General features: G+C 37.5%; 3 protein-coding genes across 4 annotated transcripts; 1 reads left to right on the top strand and 2 right to left on the bottom strand.

Moving 5' to 3' along the window:
- The first annotated feature begins 5809 nt into the window (after window positions 1-5809).
- Window positions 5810-8062, top strand: LOC145204733 (adipocyte plasma membrane-associated protein-like). The gene is made up of 5 exons (XM_080077326.1): window positions 5810-5859; window positions 6644-6843; window positions 6889-7137; window positions 7188-7431; window positions 7867-8062. The coding sequence occupies exons 1-5, from the start codon at window positions 5810-5812 to the stop codon at window positions 8060-8062; spliced, it is 939 nt and encodes a 312-aa protein (XP_079933452.1).
- A 161-nt stretch (window positions 8063-8223) lies between these two features.
- On the bottom strand, window positions 8224-17978 carry LOC145203806 (adipocyte plasma membrane-associated protein-like). Its single transcript, XM_080076117.1, has 6 exons — window positions 17500-17978; window positions 17230-17429; window positions 16774-17001; window positions 11153-11350; window positions 8688-8835; window positions 8224-8545 (listed from the first exon to the last, which is right to left on the bottom strand). The coding sequence occupies exons 1-6, from the start codon at window positions 17748-17750 to the stop codon at window positions 8353-8355; spliced, it is 1218 nt and encodes a 405-aa protein (XP_079932243.1). The 5' UTR covers window positions 17751-17978; the 3' UTR covers window positions 8224-8352.
- Window positions 17979-19432: 1454 nt separating this feature from the next.
- LOC145203805 (adipocyte plasma membrane-associated protein-like) lies at window positions 19433-21983 on the bottom strand. Of its 2 annotated transcripts, none has more exons than XM_080076116.1 (6): window positions 21627-21983; window positions 21265-21452; window positions 20958-21185; window positions 20521-20718; window positions 20311-20458; window positions 19433-20114 (listed from the first exon to the last, which is right to left on the bottom strand). In XM_080076116.1, exons 1-6 carry the CDS (start codon window positions 21884-21886, stop codon window positions 19901-19903), a joined length of 1236 nt encoding a protein of 411 aa, XP_079932242.1. In that variant the 5' UTR covers window positions 21887-21983; the 3' UTR covers window positions 19433-19900. The 2 variants fall into 2 exon arrangements, with proteins under 2 accessions (XP_079932242.1, XP_079932241.1); XM_080076115.1 differs by having other exon boundaries at window positions 21247-21452; window positions 21627-21982.
- Between the last annotated feature and the right edge of the window lie 22 nt (window positions 21984-22005).

The raw sequence follows: 22005 nt of genomic DNA on the forward strand, positions 1-22005 counted from the left end.
TCGCGTGCCAACATTATTCTAAATAATAGTGGTTCGTGCCAGCAGATATCAATACTAAAGAGAAAGCAGAGTGTTTTGTGCATGTGAGGCCGAATTTTATAACAATGGCTTGATAAAAACTATAAACAAGCAGTGCAACAGGTGAAATTGTTACTTAAATACAAACACGCAAATCGGTTGGCGTGCCATGAAAAACCACCTCGCGTGCCAACCTTGGCACGCGTGCCGGGGGTTGCCAACCCCTCGTCTACATTATAGCGCTAGACTTCTAGAGTTTTGTGCGCATAAACAGGGAATTTTATAAAGCGATAAGCCTATTGTTAACATGTTTTAATAATAAGAGAAAACAATTTCAATACACTCCGCGCATGTTGATATCTCAGAAAAACCTTGAATAGCATTATTGTTTCGCAGCCTTTATTTTAATCTTTTGTCATCTTTTCCGAAAATAAAAAATCGTTGTTTCTAGTGTAGCTTGCGCGTTGTTGTGGTCCTGAAACAAAGTTATCACATTACATCACAATACAAAATAATGTTGTTGACAAAAAAAACCTAACAGTGGGCAGGAACTTGGCCGAATGGTCCTGCGCGCCTGACCCATACACAGACATAAAAAACCTGATCGGTATTCGTCCCCCGGAGCGTCCTGGATTCAAAGGAAGAAAGTTAGGTTTGTGCATCATGCTTAAAGCCGATAGATCAGCAAAAAGAATAATTGAACCACCACCAATTTATTTGAGCATGATACAACATAGGCATTATTGGTTGGTTGCAATTATGATTCATATTCGATTACAAAAATGTTGATTTTTACATGAACTCATGTTCAGTAATGACTGAGTGATCACACGCAGCACAAGGCCCCGTATTCATTTTAATGCGGCATCTGTTGTGGCCCGGGAGCCTTACTATACGAAAAGACTATTCCTTGAGTCATGGAATATTCACCGACGGGGCAACACAATGAACATCAAAACCGACGTGATGCTTCCAGCGTGCTACAGCAGGTATCTGTTCAAAGATTAGAGGCCCAACCATTTGTTATCGCGCAGTGTTTTCGTATTTCGTTGCATAATTACGTAACAAAGCCGCACCATTTTCGCTGTTTAAAGTCGACTTCACCAACAGTTAGCGGTCCAAAAATAGTGCATGCCCTTTTGGAAATATCTTTGCATCATTTAAAGCACAATTTGTGGATTGTTGAAGTCACGACTTAAAGCATATTGTTTTGCAAACAGCAAAATTTACAGATTGGCTTTCGTAATGTAAGTGCAATTTTCTATTTATATACTGTAGTTGTGCCATTTCCAGCGATAAGCCAGAACGTCGTTTGATAAGAAAGTCTCGAAGCCATTTCTAATTCAAGCATTGACCATATAAAGTGATCATAAAAGTGTTGATAATAAATCCTGGTAAAGTTATTCTGGGAATCTTTCCCTGTTCTGCTGTCCTTGTCGCAACGATTTCCACCTTTCATTTTATAAATCACAAGTTCAGGAAATATTTATTTCCAGGCTAAAATCAGTGTTGACAGTGTTGTAAAACAAATTAATTTCTCTAAAAAGCATCTTCAGTGTCTAGAGAGCAATAAAAGGGATAAAAGTTAGAAAAGGCATTACAAATAGAAAAAGCTTTTTTCTCTGATTTTAGCCTGGAAATAAATATTTCCTGAACTTGTGATTCATAAAAGTGTTGGTGACGTATGTAAATTCCCTTGGTGATTTCTCCAGTATGCTGTCCCAATGTTTTGTTACGTAGCATGCATTTATCGTGACGTTTTTGATTTGTTTCATACAGTTATGGATTCATCACTGGGTATATGACCCTATACTTGTCAAAAAGTAGTTTGCAATTATTGCGACACAAAAGTCATTACCGTACAAGAATTTTAAAGCGAAACAACATCAATTCTACATTGCCAACCAGTTATTTGCATGATCTGTTGGGTCAATGAGTCAGAAATTATTTTAATATTGCCGTTACTCAGTTCAACAGTTCAAATGTGTTTGGACAATGTAACAATATTACTGATTTCACCTGATCACGATGATTCTTTTATTCAACACTTTCAACAAAACAGTGATAAAACAATGAGTTTGATCGAAGCGTACAAAAGTCGAATTTAGCCTACATTGTTTTAAGTATGACCTGAACTGTATATTGTTATTCAATGACAGATGTGTCTTTGGTACAAACGTAGTGATAAGTTATGTAAAGTGCGTATAGCAGTGCATTGTTAAGCTTCCTTTATTAGGCTAAGTTTACGAAAGAATCAGTCATTTGAACTTTGTATCAATTTGGACCAGCGGTCACAAAACTTTTTTAGGCCGGGCCGGATAACATTAAAAATAACATGCAAGGCCCCACATAGGTTGCAAGCCGTTTAAACCGTGGTCCGTTTAAACCGTGGCCTTTGCGGGACCAACAAGAGTGCAATCTTTTTTAGAGTCAGATCGTACTACTGTCAAATAGTAAAATTGTGTTAAACACTAAAGAATCTGCAGACAGTGCACACTGTTTCGACCTATAAGGTCTCATCAGTGCAGCTGGTGACGAGAGATCGGAGTGTAGCCATTCAACGGCACTCCAGTTTGCTAGGAGTAACAGGGTAAAAACCCATGCCTGCAGTTTATCATGTAATGGCTCGATGCTTTTACGTTAAAGAATCTGTTTTGAAGGCAAATCTTATTGATTGCAACACAATTAATTATAAAAAGGCGTTTGTTCTCGCACAATAACAAGGCATTAACACTTTAATGTAACAAACTGCCTTTGGACCAATTTACGCGTCCTGTGAAACTAGGTGAATAATCCTACATACTGTCACAGAAATAAATTTACTGTAAATTAACTTTCAATAGCTAACTCAAGCTTTATTTTTCCTACGATATATTTCAAGACCAAAAACTCTGGACCTGGCCCGCGGACCGTAGTTTGGTGAAACACTACTTATTTCTGGCCTCTGATAGACAAAACCACGAACGCGAACGAGAATCTTATGCAATAAAACACAACAAGCAAGCTTTAAAGATTTTGCTTGGGATGTTTGAATTTCAGTGTTAAATGTATATGTGCCTGATCAATTTTTTCAAACATGAAATTACTCGCCGTCATTTTTGGACTTCTTGAGACGAATGTTTGTGAAGGTACGATGGACTTTATAAAACAAATATGTTATTTTCATTTAGTGAATTTTTTTAATGTTTTTTTGCTTAGCTGCTGTCAACCAAGGAACAAACATGATATTGGTGTCATCAGAAACATCTGAAAAGATTGTGGAGGTTCCTTTTGCGACGTGTGTTTACATTAAAGCCGCCTACATCGAAGTCCGAGCGTCGCCTCCTTTAGATTCAACAATGACGTTTGATGTCTTCGTTCGAAAAATAAAACTCGGCACGTTTGAGACTGATCTGGTGCGAACTGATCAACAAACCGGATGGGACGAAACGTTAATTACATTTACCTGGAAATCTTATTATGATACAGGTAAAAATCAGAGGCATTAAAATGCGTTGATCACATAATAATATCTTCGTTTGGATTGATGTGTTTGACAGCCTGATTTTGAACCAAAGTCCTTAACACTTTGAACTATCAAGATCTCTTTCGTAACCAACGCGTTAACGTTATTTTTGCATTTGTTTTCGATTAGTTGCTCTCAATCAGAACCCGGGAAATTTCAACATTTATTATTCCTATCATCACCCAAGGACATTAACCTGGACAAGCGCTCAAGCTCACTGCAGATCTGTTGCAAACCGAGATCTTTGCACCCTTGAGCAGATTTGTAATGGTGGAAAGATCAGAATAACGGGAATAACGTTTGGTGAAAACTTGGCACCAATCAAGTAAATAGTAAACATATGCACGATTTTTTTTCCTTTTGCTGCAATACAATTTAAAACAAATATTAAAAATCTTCTCCAGGGATACAGAAAACAATTGGATAATAATCGGTGATGATAATGGTGGTGATGGCGGTTTACGAGTTTGCTTTAACCACAATGAGCGTTATGACCAGCCACTTTGGGGTTTGGAGATTGGACAATGTGGAGTTTGGCACAATCGTTACAGCCCATGTTACCTAAAGGGCCACGTGTTCTGCTGCAGTTCAACGAGATAACTGTAAAAAAGCAAAACATGGTGTACACAATAATAACATGAAAATAAAATACAAAAGATGACGCTGTTGATATCATTGGTGGCAAAAAATAACTTACTTGTCGCTAAACCATGTCAAACAAGTTGCAACAAACAACATCAAAATCGTGAAGGTCAAATGATGATTTTTTCAGAAAAGATCACATCCATCAAATGTTTAGTCCTTCGTGTCAAACTGATTTTCAGGACCAAACTACGAATGTTTTGACTTCACTTTCGTTTTCCGGTGATTCGTTATATTGTAGCGGCATTAAGAATGATTAGTATGTATAAAATATAAAACTCTTTTGCGCTTAACATAGAACTGCAATGGTGGATTTGATATTCATTATTTCGCGCTGCTTAGTGCACAGGTATTTTATTATCAATCAAAACAATGTACGTGTTACAGCGAGAATTCGCTTGCATGTATTTTTTCCTTGTTTCTAGCTCGCTGAGTTACTGTGACGTAACAAATATAAATCTCCAATATAACTATGTGTATGACGTCATTGGTGGTGAAATCTGGTAGAACTACTAACACTGGAACTCAGCTAACGCCCGGTTTGGTAGGTGGCGCAACAAAGCATAGGCGGTAATGGTGCTGACTCAGCAACTATTCTTACCATAAACCCAAATTGCTGAGTCAGCACCATCAACGCCTATGCTCCGTTGCGCCACCTACCAGAAGTTCCCAGTCCAGGCGCTAGCCAAATTCCAGTGTTAGTAGCTCTGCCGTGAAATCTTGTGCAGACTACAGATTCTCATATCAGCCATAAGATTATTGAAACAAATTTAGGGCTGGAACTACCAGTTACAAAAGTTGTCTTGGAAGGTACAATTATTTGGTTATCTACTGAGTGATTTTCGCGTTAATCTAAACAACGTATGCATCGAAAACAGCGCACGCGTCCTTGTGTAACATGTCGTAAATTTTGCTGGCTGCACAAGCCCGTACCACCAATGTTTTCTCACGCGGGTTGTGTACACTATATCTCAAAGTTTGCCTTTATAATCGTTTTTTTTAACTCGTCACTGTCGATCTTGACCCGGGCATCCAAGCGTGACCGATCTGCACATGTTTGGAATGTGGCCTCTTGTGCTCAAAGCTTTGAGCAGCCTTTTAGCAGTTGTAGTTGGAGATTGAACTAGCCTTTTTTGGAAATGAATATGTTTTAACATTACAGTGTATTATGCAGCTAAATGAATGCTAAATGTGATTTTTCCTTAATCGTAAAGGCTTAAAAATCTTAACCCTTTAAAGCGCCTGTAACGCAAAGCTGGATTCTGAACAAGTTGATACGTAGTTTAAATGTGTGTAATTGTATAAGGTTGACGCCGTGATGACTTTTAGCATAAGGTTCGGTAAATTATTAACCAAGTCAAAGACTCTGTTTGTCACACCACGCATGGTTGAACTCAATTGTGCGTTTCAAACTCAGGTCTTGTGGCCCAATTCGGCTGGTTTCTAAAATCGAGTTGCGGGTTAATTGTAAAAACACACATTATTTTTGGCATTCCAATTGGGCTCGTCATGGAATTGCTCGATAGTTGCGGTTTTTGATCTATATTTAACAAGCAGATTTGCTATTTTGGGAATTTTAACTGACAACACAACTGGTGTGATCATTTATCACTTGTTTGCAGCAATTTAGATCAACCATGTGTAATGAACGCCCCTGTTGATATTCTCGTTAATAACAGGGAGTATTGCAGCAAGTTTGTTGTATTTTTACGTAAATTCTCCGGTATCTGCTGAGAGCTACGATGGAGTTGTTTCAGTTGAGTTGAAGGGGGTGTTTGCGACGAATAACAGACTAACGTCTGGAACAAAGTGAGTTTTATCTTTTGAAGATTTATAAAAAGTTTAAGATAAACAATATTAACGCAGCCGGGTTGTATAGATTTTGTAAAAGACTGCCAAAGGTTCTTGTTCAAATAAGCATTATGTTCAAGCTAGTTGTTTACACCAGGGTCGGAAACCTTTTTCGCTCCGCGGACCGTTTTCAAAACTGAAATTTTATCGCGGACCGGCCTTCAAAAAACTACAAATATTTAGCAATAAGAACACCTAAATTAGTTTAATCCTGGCATACACGGGCAAAATGTTTTTTGAAGCATTTAATCTGAAAAAGTATACGGCCCGGTAACGAACTACTCGCGGATCGGCGGTTGCCGACCACTGGTTTACACGATGCAATGCCACATATATTTGTAATATGTCGGCGAAATCAATCATAACGTGATGTCAGCAAGTTCTTGTCAGCGCAATGGCGCATAGCTAGTTGTACGCTGGTTGCCTGTCGTGACTGAAAAATATGACAACGACCGGTTTGTTAAACAAAATGGGTGGCACGTTTTCTACAAACTTGTTGCAACCAACAATATCAAAGAATGGGCTACTAGCCTACTACTGCAATACAACGTGATCAAGTCCCTTTTTGTTCACAGCAACTGCTGTTTGCGACTTAATAAAACATCACAGTATTCGTATTTTTTCCAGAATTTACAACTTAATCGGCCCAGAATCAGTTGCAGAAGACGATGAAGGGAACTTGTACACTGGCATTGCCGACGGGAAAATTTTCAAAATACAAAAATCTCAGATTGAAACAGGCCAGGGACCGTACCAGTTAGTAAGCGACGGGATATTTCAGTCTGTACCAAAAACTACACCTGACATGGCGAACGCCAGGCCATTAGGTACAAACTAGTTAGTTCTTAATTTGCCGTTTTAAACATGTGTTTTTTTAGGTCTCCGTTTTCGAAAGGGGTCGCTTTTCGTGATGGATGCAACTTATGGAATGTACTCAATTGACATAAACAACAACAAATTTTCCCACTTAGTTCTTTCTAATGCCACCATACCCCCACTTTCATCACCAAACGATTTAGATGTGACAGCAGATGGCAAAACTGCATATTTTACCGACCTTTCATACAAGTATTCTTTGTCAGTCTTGGCACACGCTATTTATGATGGTACGTGCGAACATAGTGAAATGTTTTGATTTTTGTATGACAAACCACTCAACATTTTTATCTAGCTGGATGTTATGGTCGAATATTTCGTTACACATTCGACAGCAAAGAGTTAAAAGAAGTTGTAAACAACTTGTGCTCTGCTAATGGATTGCAGCTGTCTAATGACAGGAAAAGTCTTCTAGTTGCAGAAATATCACATTTTCGAGTGAAGGTTTTCGACACCCAAACTTGGAAACTTAAGCATATCATCAATTTGCCAAGTGTGTATAGCTATCATGTGCAGAGTAAAGTTGTTGTTCAACAGATGTAACAAAAATGTTTGGGCACAGTTATGCCTGACAACATCAGAAGCAGCAAACGAGGGACATATTGGATAGGGGGAGCACATTTTGCATCAATGAGCGCAAGAATGTTGCATAGAATGCCATTCCTACGACAGCTACTGGCTGGTATTTTAACTCATGATCAGCTGCTTAAGTGAGTATACAGCTGACAACACATTGTTCACGGATATGTTTATGCGTCTGTTGAGAAACGTAATGGCAGAAATAGACCTAAAGCATGTCGATTTTTATGTCTATTGGACCATTATAAATCTAACAAAGTTGCTAGATTTTTCTTCAAATTTTAAAATGTCTAATGAATTGCACATAAATGGAAGAATAAACAAAAACTGGTTTGCTACAGTTAAACAGCTGTTTGCATGTGTCATAGCTTAACAACCCAAAATGTGCTGTTCAGGTTGTTTTTGATGACTCATGACCACCTACACAGTATAGCTGTGGAAGTAAACGACAGAGGAGATATTCTAAGAACGTTGCATGATCCAGAAGGAAAGCTTGTAGAAGCATTGGCTCATGTCCACGAGCTAAGTGATGGAAGATTGGCTTTGGGATCTTTCTTTGCTTCTCACATTGCAATTGCCACAATAATTTGACGTGTTTTCGGCAAAGCGTTTTAAAACAAATTGCTTTCATTTATTCTTGCTCTGAAGTTTATGATGAATATTCCAAAATTTTGTGAATTCAATGTGAGTTACATATTATGAAAACATTCGACTTTATTTAAAAGCCGTTTTACCCTCTATTTTAACCTATCTGATTTCGTTATAAGTTTTATTGTCCAAAACAGTCGTATACCGAAAAAAATGTGGCTATAACACGACAGATGCGAGTTTTCTCCACACAATGGATTAGCTGGTTCTGATTTTGAGCTGGATCACAACTTTTAAAGAGCGTCTCCTATCGACATCGAGGTAAAATATGATCCAAGGGCTACACGGCCGTCACTTAGTTCAGTTAATTGTGACAAAGCAAATGTTAAATTTCCATGGGGGTCCTGCAGAACCCGAAGCACCTCACCACTTTCGTTCAACTCCACAGCAATGCCGTGTTCGGTTTTTGCAAAGTATAGCGTTGACCTACGAAAAGAATATTACAATCAAGCTGATATAACTTTTAGATGGAAGTATGTATAGGAGCCTACAACTGGTGCTTAACAGATGTATTTTGATAATCAATGTCGTAATACAGTGCGAAAGATCATAACAACGTTTTACTTACTCAACAAGTTGATCATAGGTTAGCAATCCTGCTAACGCTTGACGAAGCATAGGCATTCTAAACATATATTTTGTCAAAGTTCCTGGAACATTTGCACCAGCCACCCAAAATGTTCCTCGCTTGCTCATTCGAACATTGTCAACCATCACTGTGAAATGTAGCACTCGCTTGAAATATAGCATTTGTGCAAGAAACGGTTAAAGTAGACCAGGGGTCACAACCTTTTCGCCAAGACGGCCGCATCGCAGATCCTTATTTCACCAACGGCCGCCAATTGCCTGCTGGTTTTGTTTCAACATTACTGATGTAAAGAAATAGGTTTATATCACCATCTAATGGCGCCTAAAAAGACCAGATATTTTTGTTTCAACATTACTAATGTAAAGAAATAGGTTTATATCACCATCTAAATGGCGCCTAAAAAGCCCAGATAAATTTCTAAGTTGGTGTACAGATTGACCTAAACATTCTGACGATCAATCTTAACTGTCTATGACGTCATAAATTATATTGTGACGCTTGTGGTACCTGTTTTTTTGCATTGTTTGCACACAAAAGGCGTACAAAAGTGTGACGCATTTTGCAACTAGGCGGGTAATACTCTTCCCAGTCCTACAAAATCTGTCACGGTCGTCAGTACATATGTTTACGGCCGTTTGTGCACCATTGAAGTATACTTAAAACGTTGTTTAATCAATAAGTTTTTCGTCATTACGATTTTTGAAATCTATTTTGGTTAAAACGTTTTTTGCACTATGCACCTAGTAAAAATTGAAGTATTGTGTTTGGCCTGCGCGAAATCAGTAATTGTTACAAAATACATAATCTGGTTCGATACCTTGTCTTGTTCTACTATTGTTTAAAGTTTTTGAACCGATTACCACCCCAAAGCGGATTTCTCAATAAGTTTGGGCGATACTAAACTTTGAATCTTGAAGTTGCTCTATCATTACGAAATAGTTCTCAGCTGTTTCAAAAAATTAATGGTTTCAAAAAAGGGACCGAAGTTTTCACCCTACGTCGGAAGGCACTTTGCTGACCCAAAAGGAAATTGTTTGGGCTTCGGCCTATAGCAGTGTTTCTTAACCTTTTTTGCGCTCGTACCCTTTGAGCTTTCATAAAATTTTCTCGTACCCCTGTCTACAATGGCCGACGGAATAAAAAAATGTAATAATAGGAATTACACTCAGTGTATTTATAACTTAGGTGTTGAATGCATGCAATAAAAAAGTATTGTAAGTAGTACAAAACTAACCCGTTCTAGATATATAACAAAGTAACTTGTTACGCATTTTTCACAAATATACCTAAATAGCATATAACTTCACCCTGCATGCCGTACCCCCTGCTTTGATGCTTCGTACCCCCAAGGGCAGGGGTGCACAACCTTTTTGCTAAGACGGCCGCATCGCAGATCCGTATTTCACCAACGGCCGCCAATTACCTGCTTGTTTTTGTTTTAAAATTTATTGTGTGAAAATAGGGCTTGTCCCACATACATAAACCATCTAATGGCGTACAAAAAGCCCGGATAATTTAAAACTTTGAGCTAAACAGTCTGAGCTATTTATGACGTCATAATCTATATTGTGACGCAAGAGGTGACTGTTTATTTGCATTGTTTGCATACAATAGGCGTATATAAAGTATGATGCACAGGGGTTTACTAGGCTGGTAATATTCTTTACAGTCTTACAAACTCTATTTAATGCAGTTTGAAAGTCAAAATATTTAGCAAAAGAGTTTTTTTCACGTCACTGCCGCCAGTGCATATATTTTAATAAACATGTTCACGGCCGCACAAAATCGTCTATTCGGCCGCATGCGGCCGTACGGCCGCAGGTTGTGCACCCCTGCCCAAGGAGTACACGTACCCCTGGTTAAGAACCCCTGGCCTATAGTTTGCCAAACAAAGTATTAAAGCATGCTGTACATCATCATGTTCAGTGCATGCTACCTCAACAGCCACCAAAAGAAATAAACACACTATGCCTAAGGAGCCATTTTGTATCCACAATGACACAACGGGTATAGAAAAAAACACATAGGTTGTCTGATTTTTAGAGGTGGCCTTAAACGCGAATTTGATTCGCCAAACAGAAAGAACATTTCAGGTTCTATCATTTCAGCGTAGTATTGCAAGTTAAATTGCTATACTTTTATGCAAATTTGCCCGCTTTTTTTATGCAAACTTTAAATACCGGTAATTGAACTCAGCGTGCATTATCACGCTCAAATGTTAGGTTTATTCTATTTTGCCCACAACTCGCGTTAAAGCACACAAGTTTGTAAAAATCAGACAATTTATGTAAGTGTTTTTCCCTACGCTAGCTACATTATTGTGGACACAAATGGCGTCCATGAGGCTGTTTCGCGTTAACAATAGGTTGGACAACTTGTGTTGTATGTTGACTTTAAAACAACTGGTGATTTTGCCGTAAACATTTTACAATCGTTCCACTTACTTGGCAAATGGACCACATGCTTTATACTCCAAGTTTTTACGTCGAAGTATCGAACTCGCATCCTTGTAGTTTCTGCCACCAGCACTGTAGATCCATCACTGGTCAACTGAACGCCATTAGCAAAGCACAAATCATTGACAACAGTCGTTAATTTCTTGGTTGCAAATTCGTATTGAAACAATCTACCAGTACAGCGACCTGTCACAAAATTATATTTTACTGCAGTGCTCTTCAACCGGTGTGCACGGTGCACCCTAGGGTGCACCAAAATTTGCATGTGGTGCACCAGTACGAAGGGGTATACAAGGGTGCATCACAAACTTTTAAGGAACCATAAATATTTGACTTTCAGGATATTAGAAAAAAGATGTCGGTTTCAACTGATGTATAACCTAGGTAAACTTTTTCAATGTTTTATCCCCGTGTCAAGTTTGATAGTGTCTGTGTTATACATTCGGGTTATATTAGGACATCGAGTTTTGGCATTTTCGCTGGTGTTTCAAAGAAAATTCGCGAACCTATGCTTGGAGTATTAGTAGCAATTCAAGCATTTTTTTAGAGCTCCGCTCGGTTTGATTGACATGATGATATGCATAATGATTTTTCATATCGCTTACTACCTAAGTTTACCTTTTAAGTAAACAGGGTGCATGAGTTTGTCACAACAACTTTAAGGGTTCACCAAACTAAAAAAGGTTGAAGAGCACTGCTTTACTGCATCAAAACATGACGCTGATAGAAACACGCATAGTCAGAATTAGGTTCTAACCAGGAACAAACAAGCCAATATATTTGTATAAAGCATGACGTTTCGACATCAACTTGTGTCATTCTCAAAATCATTATCAAAAACGTCATGCTTTATACAAATATATTGGCTTGTCTGTTTCTGGTTAGAATCTTAAAACCGTGAATTGTGTACAGAATTAGGTTAATGAAAGTATTTAGAATTTACGTGAATAGTAGACCTACATTTAGCCCGTTTACATGGCCATTTTAAAGGTGGCCAAAAAGGTGGCCTGGCCCTCTTTTAACTGCCATGGCCAAATTTTCGTCAACGTGGCTTTCAAAGGTGGCCTTTTCGTGGAAGAGTGGGCCACAAAAGGAGGCCCTTTTTCGGCCACTTTTGTGGCCCGTTTACATGGCCGTCTTAGCCATCGATGGCCTACACCAGTGCTCTTTAACCTTTTTTGGTTTGGTGAACCCTTAAAGTAGTTATGGCGAACTCATGCACCCAGTTTACTTAAAAGGTAAACTGAGGTAAAAAGCGACATGAAAAAACTAAGGTAGGCCTAAAAAGCGATAAAAATCATTATGCATATCATCATGTAAATTAACCCGAAACCAAAATGTTTAGACATCAACATTTTTAAAAATTACAGAGGTTCATTTATACATCAACTGAAACCTTCATCTTTTTTCTAATATCCTATAAGTCAAATATTATTCATTCAAGCAGTTTGTGATGCACCCTTGTATACCTTTTCGTACTGGTGCACCCCATGCATATTTTGGTGCACCGTGCACACCGGTTGAAGAGCACTGCATGGCAAGCAAGTTATTCATTATGACAGATTCAAACGATTCTTTGATTGCAAAATGAGTGTGTAACCGTAACATGTTGAGGTTAATTATTATCAGCAGAAGAAATTTGTTCCAGCAATGAAGCGAAAGCACAAAGTTTTTGCTGTTTGTCTGGCAATAAACTCAAAATGCTATGCCTGTAACAGATGCACCTATACCTATGCTACATTCTTCACAATATATGTGAAAATCAGCACAAATTTCTGACCTTGGTATTGTTGAAGTACCAGTATCTCCTGTGCAGGATTGTAAAAAAACACTATTTGTCAATTTCTTGTAAACAACTAACCTTTTGGAAGAAGTAGACGCTTTTGAATATGCTTTAGTCATTATGTGGTTCATTTTTATTACAAAATAAAAAGAATTCAACAGAAGAACATGATAGTAGTTTACCACAATAAAAACGACAGGTCAAGATTAAAAATAATTCCACAAAAACAAACAATAAGGAAAGGTTTGTTTGCATGAAGTGAGTGATTTTTTTTTTCAAGAACAAGGCACTCTTTAATCATAATCTTGCACATCTTATCTATTGATTTCATAATGTAGAATGCCTTTTCTTCCAATTAACTTCAAGGTCATGCTACCTCTTACTCTGGTGGGTCACATTTATGTCAACTCTGATCAATTCAGGTGTGGCTATGGTGCTGGTGTTACATCAATATCTTGGGGAATTAGAAAGGACTTAATCTTCCAAGGTTCCCACACCTGACATAAAAATATCATAAATCTAAATCAGCCCAGGAACAACTAACTTACACCTAGTATAACTACTGGGAACTATATCTTGTTGCATTTACATAAATGTTCAGGTCAATTATCTCAAAATGAATGCATAAATAGATATTATCAAAACTTTTGCTTTACGAATCTCCACAACTTACTATAGTTCTTGTTCATCATGCTATAATGCTAGACTTTTCTGCATTTTTTTTCTAGGTTGTAAAAAGAAACTCAGATGTTGAACTAGAAGGGTGGCTTAGCACATTATGCCCTTGCATATACACTATAACACATATTTCCTACATATTGGGTCCCATATCATCCATTGTCTTTTATAACCTTGGTTGTTTCTGCAAGCAGAAACTCATGGGTCCCCCACACATGCAAAGTTGTAAATAATACATTTCAAGAGATAACCATGAGAAAGTCGGGTGTTGTAAGGTAAAACACAGTGATCGGTACTGTGCATAAATAAATATGGTTTACGGAGTACAAACTATTTAAATTCAGTCCATTTATACATTTTTGAAGGTTTTTCTATTTTATGGTCTATCTGAGAAAAAAATGTTAAATAGTGAGAAAAGAGGCTAAAACACAACAATCAGCTCCTATAACACAAATCAGCGCGAATTGCACATGAGTGTTGGGGGCTAGTGGAGTAAACGATAGAGCTACAGAGTTGAACACAAGAATCAACACCTATAAATGGTGCACTGTACAAGCTGTCCAAATTTAATTTAATTCAGACATAGTTTGAAAAACTGACCCATTTAGTGGGGCTAGTGGGGTAAATGCTGGGGCAACAGGGTAAAACACAACATTCTACACCTATAAATGCACACTCTACAAGCTGTCCAAATTTCATTCAATTCTGACTTGTTAAAAAATTGACCCATTTTGGGGTGCTAGTGGGGTAAATGTTGGGGCGACAAAGTTGAAAATAGCAAACAACAACTATAAGTAGTACACTCTATAAGCTATCCAAATTTCATCCAATTCGGACAATGTTTAACAAATTCACCCTTTTAGGGGGCTAGAGGGGTAAATATTGGGGCTACAGGGTTAAACACAACAATTGAAACCTAAAAATGACAAATTATACAAGCTGTCAAAATTTCATCTAATTCCGACACCGCTGAAAAAACTCACCCATTTTAGGGGTTAGTGGGGTGACTGATGGGGTTCAACACCCAAAAGTATAAAATATGAAATCACAATGACCCATTCACCAGTAATGTAAAATTTTACCCAATTCTGACAATGTTTAAAATTTTGACCACTAGAGGTGTTATTAGCAACATTCGTCAACGCTTCTGACGTAATAAGGCTGTTAACACCTCTCAACTGCAAAAACATCCACCAAACAACCCACAAACACAAGTAACATATGTCTGGTTGCGTTTATAACATCACACAAAACTAACGTTTGTGGTGCACACCAACAACATTTTACATTTTGGGGGCTAGCGGGGTAAATACTGGGGTTGTCATGACAAACGAAGCAGATGGCACATCTACATAACTATATCTACCATCTGTGAAAGTTTCATCCAAATCCATCAAACATTTCATGGCAAAAGAGGGTGGACAAACTTCAGGGAGGAAAGAAAAAAAACAAAACAAATCGAGTAAAATCAAGGTGTGTCCCCTTCAGGGAAGGGGACCCATAATTATAAAACTTTGTTGTACAACTGGGTTAAGCTTCACATACTTACTTTTACATACTATTTTTCAGTCCATTTTGCTCTTCTCCATGGTGATCAATACTAATTGTTTTACTCTATTCCAAAGCAAAAACAACACTAAAAAGTAACTGACTTGTTAAGATTAGGTTAAATATTGCTTAAGTCTACACCTACAGTAAAAATTTGGCTTGTAAACAAAAACAAGAAAACATGCACATTCCATTTTTGGTCAAGGTGTCAATACAAGAAACTGTCTGTTTTTTCACCAAAACCTGGTATTAAAAACAAACTTCATGCTAACCAAACATAGTACACAGCTTTAGCTTCTGTCTGACATGTAAATCTTTTTTCACTAAAGCTGACGAAATTTTGACTGTTTTCTGCCCACCAAAGCAATTTATGACTGCAAAACCAGGAAACAGGTGCAAACACAGCTGTCAACGCATGTACCAGGCGACACACTCCCGCAAAAAGCCTCTTTTCAAAAAGCCCTCTTTGGATTAGACCACCTCGCGAGGAGGTCCGGAAAAAAGCCACCTTTTTAGCGAAAATTCGGCCACCATGGCTAAAAAGAGGGCCTGGCCACCTTTTTAGCCACCTTTGAAATGGCCATGTAATCTGGCCACAAAAGCGGCCGAAAATCGGCCACTTTTTCCGGCCGGCCCTCTTTGAAAAGGCCACTTTAGTGTAGGCTATAGACAACAAAAACTACACAAATTTAAAGCGTGTGAATGTAAAAGATTAATTTCTAGGTTTTGCAGGTCAAGTGATCTAGATTCCCTAGAACAGCGGTTCTCAACCAGTGGGCCATGGCCCACTGATGGGCCATGGAAGCATTTTGATTGGGCCACAGACCAATCAAATAGAAAGCTGTTTTTAAGAATTTACATTCATTTGTGTCGCTACACTCAGTTTTACAAAAACAATGGCTCGGGGAGAAATTGAGAATGGATGTAAATTAATTTGAATTTAACTATTTACGGTATAAATATAAAGTTACTTTGCGTTTCTGCAACACTTTATGTTTATGATGTAATAAACTACTTTGGGATTACAATAAAGCCAGATAGCAGCATATCCATTGTCCAATTACTCGGTCATAACTGAAGGTGCTTGAACAAAGAAGGGAAAGTGCTGTTTTATGATTTTTTTTATGATTAAGTTATTTTGAACTTATAATCTGTTTGAAATATGTTCTGCTTTTTTTGAACCTATTTTATAGTTGTTGTTTTCTTTCATAAAAATTTACTGGGCCACAGAATTTTTGAGCAAAAATGGCCCACGAAAGAAAAAAGGTTGAGAACCACTGCCCTAGAACAAACAACCCACTTGTTTGTATAACCTATTCTCGCCGTAATGACAATAAAACGTGAAAGGCTGGAAGTTGCTTTTAAGTGTAATTAATGGTACAGACTACGTGACACTTGTCACTTGGTGCGTGTCAAGGCCAAGGGTATGGCTGATTCAGTAATAACAACATTATATCACTACTTGGTGAATCATTACCACAAATCTCTTCCGTTGTTGCTTTTGAGGACCGTACTAATATGCGCATTTCGACAATGTGTGCGAAGAGCACAACCTACCAATTCCCAACGTTAGGGGCTCCAAATAATGCGGAAATCATACCTTCTGTAAGACAATATCCCAGCTTTGTGATCGGATGTTTACTTGAAGTATCCGTGAAATAAACAATTCGACCATCCGATGTAATGTCCAAATCGTTTGGAAACTTCATAGGTGGGTTAGTGTCATGTGGTGCAACAAGGTGCTCAAAGGTTTTTGAATTGAGGTCAATTGTGTAAAAACCATACATGGCATCCATTACATACATGACTCCGTTTCGGATACGAAAGCCTGCAAAATATGTACGTTGACTACTTTTTGATAAGTTACCTCGCCACAGTTTAAGGCAATAATTTGTTAGATCAGGGTGGTTCAAAGTTTATAACCCTGAAACGTGTGCTGCACCCAAGAATGATAACGTTGTTGTTATTATACCTGAACGTTATCATGTGCAGTATGAAAACAGTATTGAGGTCGCAAAACATAAAGTCGGCACCATTTTAGCTGCAGTAATCTAACCTAAAGGTCGACCATGCGCAAGATCATTGCTGGTTTTATCAATGCCAGGAAACACTCCTTTGCTGATCTCTTCTATATCGCCCTCCCCAATGTGATTGTGGAGCTTTGCCACTTTTAAAATCCTTCCATCAGAAAGTCCTGTGTACAAGTTGCCATCTTTATCTTCTTCGATACACTCTGCACCAATCAGTCCATCTGTTCTGGTACAGCAAATCCAACATTATTCCCAATAAAGCAAAAAAAACACGGTTTGTTATAAAACAGACTTACTTTATGCCTTTAGACAACAGAAAATTTTTCTCGAACTTTCCTTCTAATGGTACATGTACCAGATCTGTGATATCTAAGCATCGCAGAGGTGAATTGAAATAACCAACAACCAAAACGAAACCGCAAAGAGCTGCAATTAGAAAAATGACTGGCCAAACGCTACTAGCTTTCTTGCTACTTTCCGGAACCCTTTCTGTTTTAGGTGACTGAGTTTGAGTTGGTTTTCTTCGTCTTACTTGTCTGTTGTCCATGGTATCACGTAGAAATATCCGATGTAACTGTTTAAGTAACGCTCAAATACTCGAGTAGTCAAATACCCAAATGACACAACGTCGACGTAACCGTAACCCATGGGTTTGCACTGCGTCGAGAAAAAATGTTGTGCTAACAATCATGGGCGTCCGCAGGAAAAAATACAGGGGAGGGCAATACTATCGTCACATCGCCGTTCGATTAACGGTATTTCAGAACAAAAATCATCTGACAGTGCTACTTATTCTTGCCAATCCCAATGTAGCAAAGTAGTGCAATAAACAGAATATTTACTATCACTGAAGTATCTGGTAGGACGTCCCCTCTTGCCCCCCTCTGCGGACGCCCATGCAAACAATGGCTTACAATTGCCAATCAACATCATCGGGTCACTTTGCACGTCGCAATTTCTATCAAGGAATAAAATGCCTTCGGCGTATCGTTGTAATGTATTGAAACGGGATAAAACCACAAGCATGTGCATGCTAATGACTACGTTTACGCACGTTTTTGTTTGTCTAAAAAGGAAAGGTCCACTTAACAAAAGGAGATATGGAACTGCATCCGTGCCAGGAGACCAAAGTAAAACTCAAAATCTAACCAATACTATAAGTCAGTTGACCACCTTAAAGGAAAATAAATTTTATGCTAACGCAGCCACAAACGGCTTCACAAATTTATTGCCATATTTTCCAAAGCAAGTAGAGAAATAAAAAAGTGTGCATTTACTTCATGTACATTTACAAACAAACGAGAAACAACATGAATGTAGCATCCCGAAGTGTCATCTTGGAGCAAGAAATAGTTTAGTAATGATACCTTTTATTTACGATTTACCAAACTAGAATCGACAATGTATTATTAATATTAAGATCTACCACGGATGTAGAACACAGTTCCCTGTAACACATGAAAATTGGTGCATCTTGCGCTTGAAACTGGAATGAATACAGGTGGTCTAAACCAGTGCCTTCAACCTTTTTTGGTTTGGTGAACCCTTGAAGTTGTTGTGACGAACTCATACACCCTGTTTACTTAAAAGGTAAACTGAGGTAAAAGGCGTTATGAAAAATCATTATGCAAATCATGTCAATCAAACCGAGCGGAGCTGCCGAAGTTTTACACACTGTCAGCGAGAGTTCGATTGTGGCTGCTCGCTCGTTGATACAGAAGTTGAAGTTTTCGTAAAATGTTTGAACAAGGACATGACCGACAAAATAGTTAACGAAATAATAAATTTTAATATGATGCCTAAAAACAAAAATCAAATTAGACATCAACATTTTGTAAAAGCAGAGGTTCATCAGTTGAAACCTACATCTTATTTCCGGTGGTGGAATTCATTTTTTGTTGTAAGCCAGTTCTATCACAAAAGTCATATTTTACAGCTGGTTCTGTTACAAAAAGTACATTGAGAGGAACCACTAATGCCAACCGGTGCGCTGATCTCATAAAATTTAGTGAGACGGTTCTGTATAACCGGTGCGAACCGGCTAAATCACACCACTGTTTTTTCTAATATCTTGAAAGTCGTGGCTCATTGAAAGTTTGTGATACACACTTGTATAACTTTTTGAACTGATGCAACGCATGCATATTTTTTGTGATATTTACCACTTAATGCCCCAAAAAACATATTTAGCTTAAGACTCTGGTGTAATAAAATGAAGAAATCGACATAAAAAATGCATAGTGTTGTATTAAGTGCTGTGATCTAATAATGTACCAAAGTAAAGCACGACAGCAAAGTTCATGTGCTAACGTCAAAAGTGTAGCGATTTGGCTCTCGGTACTTGTTTAATTCGGCCCAATTTCAGTTATTTTCAGTTTCCTGAACCTTGTTATTATATGATCAAACAGTGTATATAAATCACTCATTTTGTCTGTGTTTAAGCACCAGGATTGGACAAAAACGTTAAAAATAATTCTTGTGAAGTTACAAACTTTGTTACCTGTGCAGTTGTTTCAAAAACAAGAAAAGGCTTTCACTTGTAAAATTTCTGGTTGGACAAAAAGTAGTAGGCACAATTATGTAAAGAGTCAGGGTCTGAAATCTGCTTGCATTAACCAGCAAAACAAGCACAAAATACAATTGAGGTTACAACTAATAAATAACAAGTTAACGCTTTATAATACAATAAACTTTCCATTAGTTAATGTTAAGAATATTTGGGTCAACAATTCCTATGAAATGAGCAATATATGATGCAAGAGCAATCCTACCATCATGCAGCTGCGTGGCATGTGCTAAACCATATGTAAGATTGCCATATGGGTCATGCATAGAGTGAATTATTTTTCCTTGATCATTTATCTCAACTACAATGTTGTGTCTGAAGTCAAATGAACATACAAAGACAAATCTGAAACAAGGTAAAAGATACTTTATTTATGATTAATTGAACAGAAGCTTTAACTAACACAGGTTTTTTTGCAGTTTTGGCATAAACACAAGGATTATTGCAGTTCCAAGTTAAAAATGTAAATAACTTAGTTTTGTTAAAACTTGTAAACACTTTGCACAATCATACTGAACTTGACCTGATGATCACCACTTACATTGCAAGAACATCATGGGGAACAAAACCAGCCAATGATTGGCGAAGCATTGGAGTACCAAATAAGAATTTTGCAAAACTGTTTGGAACTTGGGAGCCAGCGATCCAGTAGTTGTTGTTGTTAATCTTTGTCAATCCATCAGGCATCACTTAAAATTAAAAAAACGAACATTTTTAACACTTCACATAACTTTGTAACATTTTTACTTACTTGGCATTTGTACAGATCTGATATGTTTTCCAGTCAAAATGTCTATCCATGTAACACGATTTCGATACATTTCAGACACAATTACACTTTTTTTATCAATTGATACTTGAACGCCATTGGCACCACATAATTGGGATGTCACCACTCTCAATTTTTTTGAAGAAATATTGTACTCCAAGAGTCTACCAGAACATTTTCCTAACAATATAAACAAGTGTACATAAACTAACAGAGTTTGGTTGTAACATACAAAACATCTACGTTACAAAAGCCTAATTAAATCCTAAAAGAAAGCTACCTACATTATATTTAAATATGTTTTTCATAAATTTTTATTTTAAAATGTACGAATTTATATGTACAAGAAATAAATTTTAAAGCTAATTTTGAAAATTCTGTTCCCCAGCCAAAAAATAGTTGCTGATCTAAATACATACCACTTAAAACTCCATACATAATCTGAGCCACTGAATAGTCATCATCAACATCAGTAAAGTAGACAAAATTTCCATTAGAAGAAATATCCAAATCATTTGGAAACTTAAGCATAGGGAAAACATCAGATATTTGAACAAGCATTGAAAAAGAAAGATTTCTTATATTTATGGAGTACAATCCATAAACACAGTCAACAACAAAAAGGTTATCTCCATGCAGTCTCAGACCTTACGGGAAAATGAACAAAAAAGTTAGCTACAAACTCTTGTTTTTAGTGACAGCTTGTACCTGATGGCCTTGCATTACCAAGTTTATGTGTTGTTGCAGGCAAGGGGTTTGTCACTTTTCCATCAGTAAGATTTTCAACTTTTGCATTTTCAAATGATCCATCTTTTGTAGGTTGTATCCGCACAACTCTTCCATCAGCTAATCCTGTATATAAATTTCCATTCTCATCTTCTACCACACACTCAGGTCCAGGTAGATTTGGAATTCTGTAAAACAAAAATATATAGAGCCAACGTGAATCATTAAAAAATACAACAATTTTCCTATTTTGAAATTAGCTGGATTTAATTTCTTGGATGCTGCTCAGTCTCAAACACTACTTTTTCTTGTCCAGTTTTTTTTTAAGGCGTAACACATTATGTGGAAGATTTATTTGTTACCTGGTGCCCTGTGCAAGCTTATAATTGGATGTTAGAGGTCCTTTCAATTCCAAAATTGAAATTTCACATTTTATGGCATGAAAGGGTGACAAAAAATATCCAGCGACCATTAAACTACACCAAAGCAGAAGACCATAAAAAGTCCATTTTCGCAAACAGGAACATCTTGTTCGTTGGTATGTCTGAAGTCTTGTTGTGCCATCTTTTAGCACAGTGTCCCCAAGGTGAGAATCGGGAAGATTTCTTTTACGCAACGGCATATTTTATTTTTAGGTTTGCGTAGCAAAAGAAACAATTGACCTTGATAAAATCTGTTGCAAGTAGGGAATTTTCCCTTACCATAGAAATCAAACCATTTTTGTATCCATGCTTTCCTTCA

Source organism: Phallusia mammillata, chromosome 8 (genome assembly GCF_965637545.1).
Source record: "Phallusia mammillata chromosome 8, kaPhaMamm4.hap1.1, whole genome shotgun sequence".
Taxonomy (NCBI): Eukaryota; Metazoa; Chordata; class Ascidiacea; order Phlebobranchia; family Ascidiidae; genus Phallusia; species Phallusia mammillata.

Coding starts and splice junctions, on each gene's coding strand:
- LOC145203806 (XM_080076117.1), bottom strand. CDS start 17,750: ATGGACAACAGACAAGTAAGACGAAGAAAACCAACTCAAACTCAGTCA. Junction 17,430..17,499: donor CTGTTGTCTAAAGGCATAAA/GTAAGTCTGTTT, acceptor TTGCTGTACCAG/AACAGATGGACTGATTGGTG. Junction 8,836..11,152: donor GCATGTGGTCCATTTGCCAA/GTAAGTGGAACG, acceptor TACATTTCACAG/TGATGGTTGACAATGTTCGA.
- LOC145203805 (XM_080076115.1), bottom strand. CDS start 21,886: ATGCCGTTGCGTAAAAGAAATCTTCCCGATTCTCACCTTGGGGACACT. Junction 21,453..21,626: donor AAGCTTGCACAGGGCACCAG/GTAACAAATAAA, acceptor TTTGTTTTACAG/AATTCCAAATCTACCTGGAC. Junction 20,459..20,520: donor CAGATCTGTACAAATGCCAA/GTAAGTAAAAAT, acceptor TTTAATTTTAAG/TGATGCCTGATGGATTGACA.
- LOC145204733 (XM_080077326.1), top strand. CDS start 5,810: ATGAACGCCCCTGTTGATATTCTCGTTAATAACAGGGAGTATTGCAGC. Junction 5,860..6,643: donor AACAGGGAGTATTGCAGCAA/GTTTGTTGTATT, acceptor TATTTTTTCCAG/AATTTACAACTTAATCGGCC. Junction 6,844..6,888: donor GGCGAACGCCAGGCCATTAG/GTACAAACTAGT, acceptor AAACATGTGTTT/TTTTAGGTCTCCGTTTTCGA.